The 12,535-nt window shown below is 37.5% G+C and overlaps 1 protein-coding gene across 1 annotated transcript in view; it reads right to left on the bottom strand.

Annotated features, from left to right (window-relative positions):
* Positions 1-2,965: 2,965 nt before the first annotated feature.
* LOC134794946 (CAPA peptides) overlaps positions 2,966-12,535 on the bottom strand; it is a 28,709-nt gene continuing 19,139 nt past the window's right edge. Inside the window, exons 3-5 of the mRNA XM_063766817.1 lie at positions 7,627-7,734; positions 4,963-5,157; positions 2,966-4,148 (exon numbers count right to left, since the gene is read on the bottom strand). Coding sequence (XP_063622887.1) covers positions 4,069-4,148; positions 4,963-5,157; positions 7,627-7,734 — 383 coding nt within the window. The 3' untranslated portion in view covers positions 2,966-4,068. The remainder of the gene's footprint in view (positions 4,149-4,962; positions 5,158-7,626; positions 7,735-12,535) is intronic.

The raw sequence follows: 12,535 nt of genomic DNA, 5'->3' as shown, positions 1-12,535 counted from the left end.
ACTAGTAAACATGCAGAAGCCCTGGCGGCGGCGCGGGATCACGCCGTGTTTGAACGCCCTTTATTTAGGTTAAGCTGCATGCGGGGCTCCAATGGCAGCGGGTCCGTGGATTAACCTTTTCGACGCCGTACTTATCCTAAACTTTTAGAATTAGTTACGTAAGTGAATGAAGCGGTTAGCGTCAGTTAGCTCGATAGGTGTCATTCGGAATAACCTATCTGATATATAAATATATAATAAATATATCTGATCAATCACTAAGTGACTTAACTTCGGGATGAGATTAACTCGAATGTGATAAGTAGCTTACTTGAAGAGATGCCTTATGCCCAGCAGTGGGCGATAAGACGGTAAAAATTATGCTGATGAGTAAGAACTAAACGGACCGTAAAATCAGGTAACTTTAGTCCACAACTTACAACTGTGGTCCAAATTCAAGTTCCAGTAAAATATGTAGGTATAAGTATTTTTCAAATTATGTTGAGGACATAATATAGAAAGAGCATTTAAGCTCCAAAACAATGAGTACAAATCATACCTATAGGCTCGTTAAGAATCAACGTTAAAAACTGGACCATAGTTGTACAACTTGTACAGTCGTCGTCAAAGACACAACAACAAACAACAACACACACAACAATTTGTACAATTGTGTTTGTACAATTTTCGTCTTATCACAAAGGGGTAAGGTGTAAAAGTGTAAGCATATCTTTGACGTCGACTGTACTTACGGACTATAGTTACTTGATTTTACGGTATGGGATTTTACAGGATCATAACCGCCACCAGTGGGCCCCCACGCCACTGCGCTGGTCCCACGCTTCAGTTTAAACAGCGTTATTTGCTGATGCCGCTGCAAATCGTTTGTTTATGGACCCAGGGCTTATTTATATCCCCACACGGACCTTATGTATCGTGTAAAATTTATAGTTACACGTGCCGATATATTGGACGGACGGCGTATTGTTTTGCCAATTGAATTTCAATAACATGGTTACCGGTATAACTAAAAATCAAAATATCTCATAGCTTTCACATTATTTCTTTGATATTACTTATAGTATAATAGTATTTAGATAAGGATAATGATTGATCAAATTAGCTAAATTATGTCCAAAAATATACATATACAACCAAGATGCCTACCGATATTGAATACCGGTTAATTTGTATGAAAAATATACCGGTTTTAATACTAATGTACAGCGAGCTCCTAGAATGCATACCCACTGTACTTGTCTTATCAGCGACGACATAGGTAGTTTTAGGTCCTCAGGAATAAAAGCATTTCATAATTATTACGTAGGTACAAAATGAGAACGAGTTCTTTATTTTTGACATAAGGTCGAGTACGAGTACCTGGGTACTCTCTAGTTGCAATAGAGTAAATTGAAAAATTCAGCGGCGCTGCAGAGGCGCTGGATGCTGCAGTGATGTCGCAACAGTTGACATTCAAATAAAACCTTAAGTAAGCCTCCTAAGGCCCAGCCATACAAGGAAACAATTAAAAATTTGTCAGTAAAGTTTGAATGTAGGTACAGTTTAAGAAACACGCGTCGAAGTATTTTACAGATGGCGCCAGCATAGCTTGCCATGTCAATCCCTAAAACAGACATAATTCTGTGCATTTTAATTTTTTTTTATGCAGTTATTTTTGCAACCTGTCTTTCACCTACCTACAACGAGTCAGCTCCGGGCACACACTTGCGACATCGGATAAATCTGACCAAACAGGAGCGCGAGTCCAGCTACCCGCGCTGCGGTCATTTAATATATTTTTTCACCATATTTTTGCATTAGGATATTATTACACGTGTACAGTATTAGAATCTGCATAAATTGCGCTTTATTATAGTATTTTTTGTATGATATTTTTGGTCACTATACAAAAGTTATTAAGCTCTCAAAGCAAAAATATTCAACCAAAATTTTCACCTTTTAACGTTTTTCGTGTAAAATTACTATGAAACCGAAAAAAACAAATATCGGAAATGAATTCTACGTCTTCGGTTTATACGAAAATGGTACCAAACTTGCCCTAGTAGCCACCAGGACCAGAAAAGATTTTTTTTAAAGATGACGGGTGGCGGCCATCTTTGTACCCCGCCCTCCCCGACTAGACGCACATTTCTTATTGCCTCCCAGGCTTGAAATGTTTAGAATTACTCAAGGAACATATGTGATGAAGCTCATAGCTTAATAAAAAAAAATTGGGTTATGTATGGGAGCGATGCACAACTGCTTCCAGTTTTCATGTAATTTATTTTTGTAAACCTGTGTTGTGTACAATAAAGTGATTACTACTACTACTATAGCTGCGTCCTTAATCCACGTACGACCACCTTACATACTATCGATACGTGCGCCGCACCGCACCAAGGTCGCGGTCCGGTGCGGTAGTCTGTTACGGCTATAATAACAGAAGGCCAAAAGTACTTTTCAAGTTTAATTTTCCCGCGATCGCCGCAGGAGCGCTTATCCAAGATGATTCAATTTATTTATATCTAAGCCCCGTGGGTGAATCAAATTGCAAACGGACTATTATTACAAGACCTTTTTGTCAGTGCTGTAAACTTTTTTTTTAAATAACGTCTTGGAAAATCACGGCCCGATTCGAACTTTAAGATACGTCAGATTCTTTAAAGAAAAACATCACTTTGGACACTGACACATCTAATCCATATCGTTTCTAGATCTATTAATTGACGTATCTTAAAGTTCGAATCGGGCAGTTAGAAAAGTTTTTTTTTTTTTTTTTTTGAAGATGGTTTATTAAAAGGGTATAATCAGTTCAGCGGTTTAAGTGTGAAAAGGTAACAGACAGACACACTTTCGCATTTATAATAGTATGGATGTGAAAACACGTAAAAACCACAAACCAAACCATACACTATATATATGACTGCTTCTCCTGTGTTCCATACATTTTGTATCAGAAAAAGTAAGGGAATAAAAAAAAACAAATATTTGCGCGTATCAGCGTCACTTTTATTGTTTCAATAAACTGGCGCATATAAACAATTACTATTTATACTTTATTAATATGAACAACAAATTTACGAAAGCGGCCCCATGGATTACACAAATAAATCCATCCAGCCTTGGGACCCACCCTCGCAAAACTTATTCCTAGTTAGGATTACGTTTATATTAATTATTATAATAGCGAATATACACATAAGTCACAATAACTTTGACGGTAACGTTTCATTTCGTATACGTAAATAATTTAAATAATTTGAGATAACGTAAGTAATTATACAGGGTGTGTAGGAAATGGGCAGAAATGAACTTAACTCATAGTGCAATTCGCTCGCACCAGCATATCACGAGCGAGATGAACTGAGAGCGAAGTTACTCAGTCCCTAGCGACTACGTGATAAATTCATGGTAATTGTTTTTGTTTTGTCACATGCAATTACGATTCGTCTGAAGTCTTCTTAGTTCTGTGTGGTCCTTAATATTGTTCTATTACTTTCCCGTATTTTTTTAAAGAGAGTGACAGCTGGTATCTAATAATTGGCAACAAGTCAATGCTTATTTCAAATATTTAATGTAAAGGTCCGATTTTCAGTACCACCGTAGTATCCATAATCCTAAGTCAATATAATAGACAAAGTCGGACAAATACCATCTATTCCTTTCATGAAATTACCCTATTTTTCCTCTTGTTTATTATATCCAATCTAGTTTATCGTTAACAACCACCAAGAGCTCTGCGACTTAAACAAATAATCTAATACATATTTCTTCATGCAAGTTCCCCACATTATCATTTTTATTAATCGATTGCCATAAATTCAAATAGAAAATTGACAGTATGTTCATATCCGAATGGCAACGGAGATGTAATTATCCAATATTCCAATTTTATTATAATTGACTGCTCTATCAAGTTTTTTCAAAAACACTTCACCCAGATTAATTGTAGAATTGTTTATTCTAAAATTTGTCAAATGTATGGTTAGGGACATTAGTGCCAGCCACCCTGTATACGTAATCGTTGGCACCGATGTGTCAGGGGTGTAACTGTCTTAAGCTAAAAGGGTTGCTTCAGTCGGAGGGTACTTATTGGTTAGAGTGTCTCTTCTTTCTCTCGAGTTCGGGGTCGATGTGTTCTGGCTCGCTGTGCTCGTTTGCCTGGTAGTCTGTGCAAACAAATATAAAGAGATTAGTTATATATTTTCAATCGGATCGATTATTTAAATATTGCCTATCTATGCCATATTTTTTTTTGCTTATAAATGTTAGAAGAGCCATATTCAATTTTTTTTTAAACAAAAATGATGGCAACTATTGATTTAGTCAAGTTTTTTTTTTAATCAATTATTGAATTTATTAATTTATTACACGCAGGCGGCGGAGTTTTTTTTATCTCTTTTTTCTCGCACGATTCGATTAGATCTTAGACTTAACTTTGCTATCTAGAGTATCTAGCTTGTGTGGGCGAATAGCGTAGGTTTTATTAATATTAGCGAATTAGCATTAACTTAATTAGGTTTTAAAAAAATCTATAATACCTAGAACATAATTAGAAATTCTTCTTTTTTTACGGCGTCTTAATTTCATCAAACCAACGTAGGTTCTTCTTACCTATAAAATATTCGAAGGATATAAAAGTTTAAAATTATCGTAAAACGTACCTCTTCGCTCTTGTAATCTCCTTCTCGCTTGGCGGTGGAACAAATGGAACAACTCTTCCAGACGTTCAGGCTCACTCATGGAACTGTTCCTTTTAGGACTGCTGACATATACTCGTAGAGAAATTATGTGAAACTTACCCTCTTCGCTCTTGTAGGCGCGTCCCAGGCTGAACAAGATCCCAGTGCTGTCTCCGTTCTCAACCCCCCGCTTCTCATTCTGTCAGTGGAACAGGTCTTCCAGGCGTTACAGACTGGTTTTTTTTTCTTGTCTTGAACATGTGAGAACAAGCTCTCAATTAGCAATAGGAAAGGAACATACCCTCTTCGCTCTTGTAGGCGCGCCCTAGCCTGGGCCCGAACCACATGCCGGTGCTGTCTCCGTTCTCGCCTTCTCTCTTCTCGTTCTGGCGGTGGAACAGGTCTTCCAGGCGGTACAGGCTGGGGTGCTCGCGGACCTCGCTGCGTCCGACGCGTGGAAATGCGTATAGTTGGCGTTTCTCTGCTGGCTTGTATTCTGACAACAAAATAGACGTATAAATAATCTTAAACAAAATTAGTTTTTTAAAGGGAAAGGCTTATATGAGTCGCATAGTCGCATATTATGGAGTCGCAAGCGCCCATAGACTACGACGGTAACCTTTTATCAGTCGAGCTGTATCCTTGTTTAGTATTGACGTGGTGACGACGTATGAGCAGGGATATTTGTTCCAGAGTCATGGGTGTTGTCGATGTATTTATGTTTTTATATTATAGTATACCTATAATTATATTGTTGTCTAAGTACGCACAACACAAGTTTTATTGAGCTTACCGTGGGACTTAGTCAATTTGTGTAATAATGTCCTATAAATAAAAAAAAATATATCCCTTTATTAGTATACTTGGAAGTGGGTTATATTTAAATAACTTGCAAAATTTTATATTGAGAGATGAGATTACCATTCGAGGATCACCGGCATACTGAAGTGCGAATATCAGACAAATGGGTCGCGAGTGCACACGCATGATTGCTTCAGACTGCGCGTCTAATTAGCGCAACGCACGAAGGGCTCTCACAAAACGCTCAATCTATAGCAAACTAGCGTACGCACTCGCTAGACTAGAACACACCTCAACGCTTCAATCTATTCGTGACCTAGGGGCCAATTTATAATTTCGATCGCTCGATTTCGTCACTCGAAAATCAGTGGAAAACGGAGAAATGCTAATTTTTGAAATACGTGCGATAGAAATTTGGAATGTAGTGGTGACCAGTCGTTTTCAATCCTATTATTAGAATTTAAATGCTTAGTAGTGGAGATATTGAACGAAATACACGAAATCGAGCGGTCTAAATTCAAAAATAGGCCCCTATTCTGCAAATCCCCTGTGAGTTAATTTCATCCATCAGGATCACAAGTATCCATAGAATTTCACGTCCAGGCATCGCCGTCACTGCAACTTTGTCCCCTAATGAATCAAATTGAAATTCTCTGAAAGCTGCAATATGCTGTGTAATTATCTACTAACCTCCTCTGTAATATTTTCATAACCTTTAGTTGAATACTAATTTAACTAGCTTCTATAGAAATCTACCAATTACGTATAAAAATAGAAACCTTCCGGAAATAGAGGAATATTGTCGTGATTTTTTATGTGTCATAACCATATTTGACACGCATTGAAATAAAAATACCTATCATTAGAAGTACAGAGATGTAGTGTATACCTAATTGTTTTCCATCGCATTTTCTCGGAAACGTTCGTATTTGTCATGCTACATCAATCAACCTCAGTACTTTTTGCACCGAGACTGACTGAAATAGCAAGACGCGTCCATACGTTTCCGTGAAAACACGAGGGAAAATAATTATGCATTAATCTGTACCAAACGTACCCACGATTGGTAATCGTCACTATTAACTGAGAATAAACCTTATTGTAATAAACACGTAAGGTTAACCAATACTCATGAATGACTGTTGATGTTGATATATTCCGTTATTGATGAGTAAGTACCTAGTTAGATAGATAGGTAGTTTTATACTGCAGTGATTTAAACTGCTTTTTACCAGGTAGGTAATTCTTAATTTTTGTCCTTTTAATGCTAATCCGTAATCCTATGATTAGACCACATAACATTTAAAGAAAATACTCTTAGTTGCTAATTGCTAAAATATACAAAGACGGCGGTAGGTAGCTAATTAGCAGGCAGCTAGTAAATTTATAATAAAGCCATTAATTTATCATTATATTTGAAATTGTCCGCTTTTCAATCAAGAGACAAATAAATTATTAGATATTTTCAAAACAGTCCTTCATGCATTTATTTAAGAAAACAACGGTCATGAATTTTCTCTTACTCTCTCTTATTATTTAAACTGTAACATATTGAATGTTAAACCGATATAAATTCGATGATTGTGAACCTGAGAAGTTGTGAAGTATAAATAGTCTCGTAAAATTTATTGGTTACGACCCATAACGTATGAGTGTCCATCTCAAATGTGCGCCGTAGGCATTTCTTAATATCACGTGTCATGGAAGGTCAAACGTCACTAAAGTTTAAAAGAAGCTAAGTGTGCATAATAGCTGTGTAACTTTACCATCCACTTGCCAGGTGTGATAGCGCAGGCATGCCTTGGAAAAGGGTACAAATTGAACTCTAATGGGGAGAGCATGATACACTTACCTAAATAAGTAGATGTCATTGAGCGGTACTTCCCAGGAGTGACGCGGCGGCCCACCCTTGGGAAGGGGTACAAATTCAACAATGATGGGGACAGTATGGCACTTACGTAAATAGAAATCATTGAGCAGCACTTCCCAAGTGTGATGTGTGCGGCCCACCCTTGGGAAGGGGTACAGATTCAACACTGATGGGGACAGTATGGCACTTACCTAAATATAAGTAATTGAGCGGCACCTCCCAAGTGTGATGTGTGCGGCCCACCCGTGGGAAGGTGTACATATTCAACAATGATGGGGACAGTATGGCACTTACCTAAATAGAAGTCATTGAGCGGCACTTCCCAAGTGTGATGTGCGCGGCCTACCCTTGGGAAGGGGTACAGATTCAACACGCCGTCTCGCCGAAGCTTCGCGCTGGTCTCTGTGATAAAAATTATCATGTTATCAGGCACATTTGGGTACCTACTACTTTCTGGCACTAACGGTCACAGAGCAAAGTCGCGGATGGACAGACAAACAGACAGAACATGGCCTAGGGAACCCTAAAAAACGTGACCAGTTTTGAGCTTCAATGTAGAAATATAAGTTTAGCATACTGGAAAATACGAAAAGCTGCATTTAGGGTACACGGTGGGTGATTTTGTCTTGGGACGTAGGCATTGTTATAAAAGCAAATAATCTACGCAATCACATATTACTTAATTCTGAATTAAATATTTCCAATGACACATCATTCCAATTTTGGTCGCACTATTGATATTTGACCGGCAATGTTTTACATTGTGGATCTGTCTATTCATGTTGACTATATTAACACTTTCGCAACCAGGCAAAATTTCAAACAATACCCCAGAAACCGACAGTACTCGCTAGTCGGGCAACGACGTGCAACTCAATGCCGCACGCCGCGAACCCGCTAGTCGGGCAAGCGGCGGACGCTCAGGGCTGTGCCAAGTAACTTTCGTATAAGTACGTGGATAAAATTAAATCTGCTGTCTCATCTGTTTAGGCTCCCCGTTTTGTTCTTCTCCTAATTCTAACTCCTATTGATACATACCCGTGTATGCAATTTCACGTAACCAATTATGTAATAAGAATTTTTATTTTGTAATCGCATTAGGTAAAGTAAATAAAAATACAAAGTGAAGTAATAAAATATAATAATCAACTGTACCAACTTTTCGACCACATAATAATCAGAAGACTTACAATTTTTTCTGTTAGTGGCAGTGGCAGCCCTGAGGTAGTGAAGATGCAATGCTTGCCCGCCTGTCGGGCACTTCGGCGTCGCGTGTAGGTTTATAGCTCTTGCCCGACTAGCGGGTATGCCGGCATCTGAGTAAAGTTTACGAGTGCCCGAGAGTCGGGTACGCGGTGTCGAATGTGTTAAAGAAAAGAACTCATAAAGTGGGCAGTCAGCAACATAATAATGAACGTAAACTAGGTACCCGACTGATGGTTGGTATTAAAATTCTGAGATAATCTTAGTAGGTACGCTGCACGCTGCATATTTCTTAGTTACTTTACTTTAGGTGCTTTAGTCTACGATGAAGGATTATTAACTTCTGTATAGAGGATTATTGCCTTCAATTTGAAGAGAGCAAGTCTTGGTTAAGTGGGATCTGGATAAGTGGGAAACCTCTATAGCTGGGACTCATGGCGCGGTCCCGACACTTTAGTACTGAAATACCTTTGTTAGTGAGATAAAACGAACCTCTATAACTGGGATTAGTTGTTGTGATTTTATAGTCACATTTATCTCTATAATTGAGACAGATAGTGTATTTTACCTCTTTTACTGAGACAATATTTATATGACTACATTTTCTTAATTGTTTTTCTAGAATGTTATAGGAATTGACCTCTGTATCTGAGATAACGTCAATCTATGACCTCTCTAACTTGGACTTTATTGATAAATTTCCGTATTCTTACTAACTTTTAGGGTCTCCCCTGATATATCGACGCGCATTCGGCAAAAGCCGATAGGAAAAAACTTTATGTGCACGCAATAAGAGCGAAAAAGCCGTCGACGGGTCGGCAGGCGCCGGCCGATGCGAGCCGAGCCGAACGACGACTTTTTCGCTCTTATTGCGTGGACATAAAGCTTTTTCCTATCGGCTTTTGCCGAATGCGCGTCGATATATCAGGGGAGACCCTTAGTCTATCCACAAATTCTTCATTTGCTTAATTGTGTCTAAGCGACTTCAAGTTTCATTTAGTTAGTTTAGGTAGTTAAAACTATCAAAACGAAAGCTAAAATATTGATAAGTAACACGAATCAACAAAAATAATTTTCATTTAATTAAGTTTTAAGTCCGTGTCTAGAGATGGGTAGTGAGTAAATATTCACGGGTAAATACCGAGTAAATACTCAGTATTTACTCAATATACCCGTATTTACTCATTTATACCCAAATTGGTGGGTATAAACTATTTAGAGTGCTGAAAGGGGCATATAAATTTGAAATATAGGTGTATTTTGTAAGCCGCTACTGGATTAAGTACTCAAAATTGTAAGAAATGTATTTTTAAGAGGGGCACTCCATAGATGTAACTAATTGTCACAAAAAAAAATCTCAGAAACCACCAACGTGTTGCACATCATTAAATGGGTCTTTAAAAATAACTGGAATGTTTCTAAGAACATTTTTGGATAAATTGAATATTTTTGGAAATAAACCGTTTCGAAAGGCCAAAATAATGTTTATCTCCCTATAACTTTCGAACCAAAGTTCAGAAAAAATATGAAAACATATCGGGAGATTAGCCGTATAATAGAGTACAAAAAACAATATTTTGAACATCATCGGTTGAGCCATTTTTGAGTTTTCTTCAAAAAACCCTTAATGAAAGGTCGTAAGTGCCGCGTAAACACGCACTTTTGCGCGACATGCAGTTATCTAGAACATCGATAGAATTCAGGTACCATATTTTTAAAGTAAATACCTTCTTATTTAAAACATAATTGTTAACTATGTATTATCACAATTTGCCTCTCACTAATAATTACCTTTTTTTCCTAAATTAAGCGTCCTATATGCTTTTTATTTTATAGATATTGTTAATACACGTTAGCACTCCTCAATAAAAGACAATTATGTTATTAAATCTCACTTTTTGAATATTTTATAAGAAATCGTTTTTACCCACCTAAATGAGTAAATACGGGTATTTATCGGGTGCTTTGAGTAAATACCGAGTAAATACTCAGTATTTACTCACCCCTACCCATCTCTATCCGTGTCAAATTGTATTCAACAAAATCTATCCTTTGTAGAATCATTCAAAATAAATTCGAATAAAAATTTAAACAGACTTAAAAAAATATTTAGGAACAAGGATTATTTTACCTTAGGTATTTATTTTTAAAGATAATACATAATGTTTCCAAAATACCTTATAAATCACCTCTACAACTGAAATATCCTCAATTCTCACCCTATATTAATGGGACTCTCTGTAAATGAGACAGAATTTTATTTGTACCTGGCTAACTGAGAGCCCGGGTAAGTGGAATACCTCTTTTAAGCCCACTTGTACCATTCCACTAACCCGGGGTTATCCCGTTATACCTGGAGTTACCATGGTTACCAGTACAATTTGACACTGGGTTAACGGTTTAACCGCTTAACCCCGGGTTAGTGGGTAGGTGCAAGTGAGCCTTAGTGAGACAAATTTGCTCGTCCCTTGAAGTCTCACTTATCCAGGTTTCACTGTATTACTTACGGCCTCATTCGAACTTTAAGATACTGTCCTGACACTGACATATAGGATTCTTCATTCATTCTTCGAGTTAAGCACACTATAAAATGTGTATTTATGGCCCAGCTAGAGACGGAGAGTTAGACAAATAAGAACCTGTATTCTTTTTTTTCTACAATCAAAGCCTAGACTAAACTACTAAGGGCCACTTGCACCATTCACTAACCTGGGGTTTACCGGTTCAACCTGGAGTTGCCATGGTTACCAGTACAATTTGACACTGGGTTAACGGTTTAACCGGTTATCCCTGGGTTAGTCGGATGGTGCAAGTGGCACTTAGTTACATTTATAAAGGGTTATCCAACACTAACCGAAACTTGCATGGCTTCACTAGCCACCACTGAATAAAACAAATGAAGTGTCTACGCAAAACCACGACTAACATCAAACATTTCCAAGGCAATTGCGGCATCGCTTTACAAATCGTCTGACGAATGTTCGCCCGGGCTATAAATACAAAGCTGCCGATAAATATCAATGAATTCGGAGTCTATTCTCGCCGTTGACTTGAAATTGAATGAGAATTGTATTGATATCGAGTAGATGTCCGTACGACTGTTAATGAGTATGTAACAATGTAAAGACTGTACCTACTTACCTATATAATAAGAATTAATAAATAAAGCCTTAATGTAAAAATTACAAACTAAAAAGAAAACTTAACTCAAAATAACCTATAAATAGAAAATTTGCCCCAAATCGCAGTCTATTTGGCAGCGTGACCAGAAGGCTGGCAGCATTGCCACGTTGTATAGCAATGCTGATCCGTTGTGCTAGATATGACCCAGACCTCTGGTCACACGTCACTAACCTGCGGCTACATTCTTTGAAGGCCCTGTGAGCGCTTTTACCCAGGGCCCCGGAGTCTCAACCCCAAAAAGACAAAATAACTTAAAAGTGAAATGCTAAAATCCATATAAAATCCCTTAACTAGAGTTCGTAATAAAACTGTCAAGATACTTTTATTTTAATTAGAAAAGGGTCGCGCGCAAATCATAATGATCATTATTTTTCACTTTTCACTTAACCTCCCTCTTTAATATTTAGAGTCACACAACTTTGACTTTATTGTACAGGGTGATACAAAATAGGTTCTTAAATAATAGTCAGTGTCCTTTATTTCATAGAAGATTCCATTACGTAAAAAAACTTTTTTACTTAATATTAGGCCCACTTGCACCATTCCACTAACCCGGGGTTAACCGGTTAAACCTGGAGTTACCATGGTTACCAGTACAATTTGAGACTGCGTTGACGGTTAAACCGCTTAACCCCGGGTTAGTGGGAGGGTGCAAGTGGGCCTTAGAAGTATTAGAACAAATTAAATTATTTTCAGCAAATATTTTTAGTATGGTAATAAATCAAAACATACAGTTTTAAGTTATAAAATGTTCTACGAAACTCAATAAAAATAACTTCAAAATCAACGATTTCGCTACAGCTATTGAAAACCTAAA

This window comes from Cydia splendana, chromosome 11 (genome assembly GCF_910591565.1).
Source record: "Cydia splendana chromosome 11, ilCydSple1.2, whole genome shotgun sequence".
Classification (NCBI taxonomy): domain Eukaryota; kingdom Metazoa; phylum Arthropoda; class Insecta; order Lepidoptera; family Tortricidae; genus Cydia; species Cydia splendana.
The sequence above is the reverse complement of the archived record's forward strand: the minus strand, read 5'-3'. Positions and strand labels throughout refer to the sequence as shown.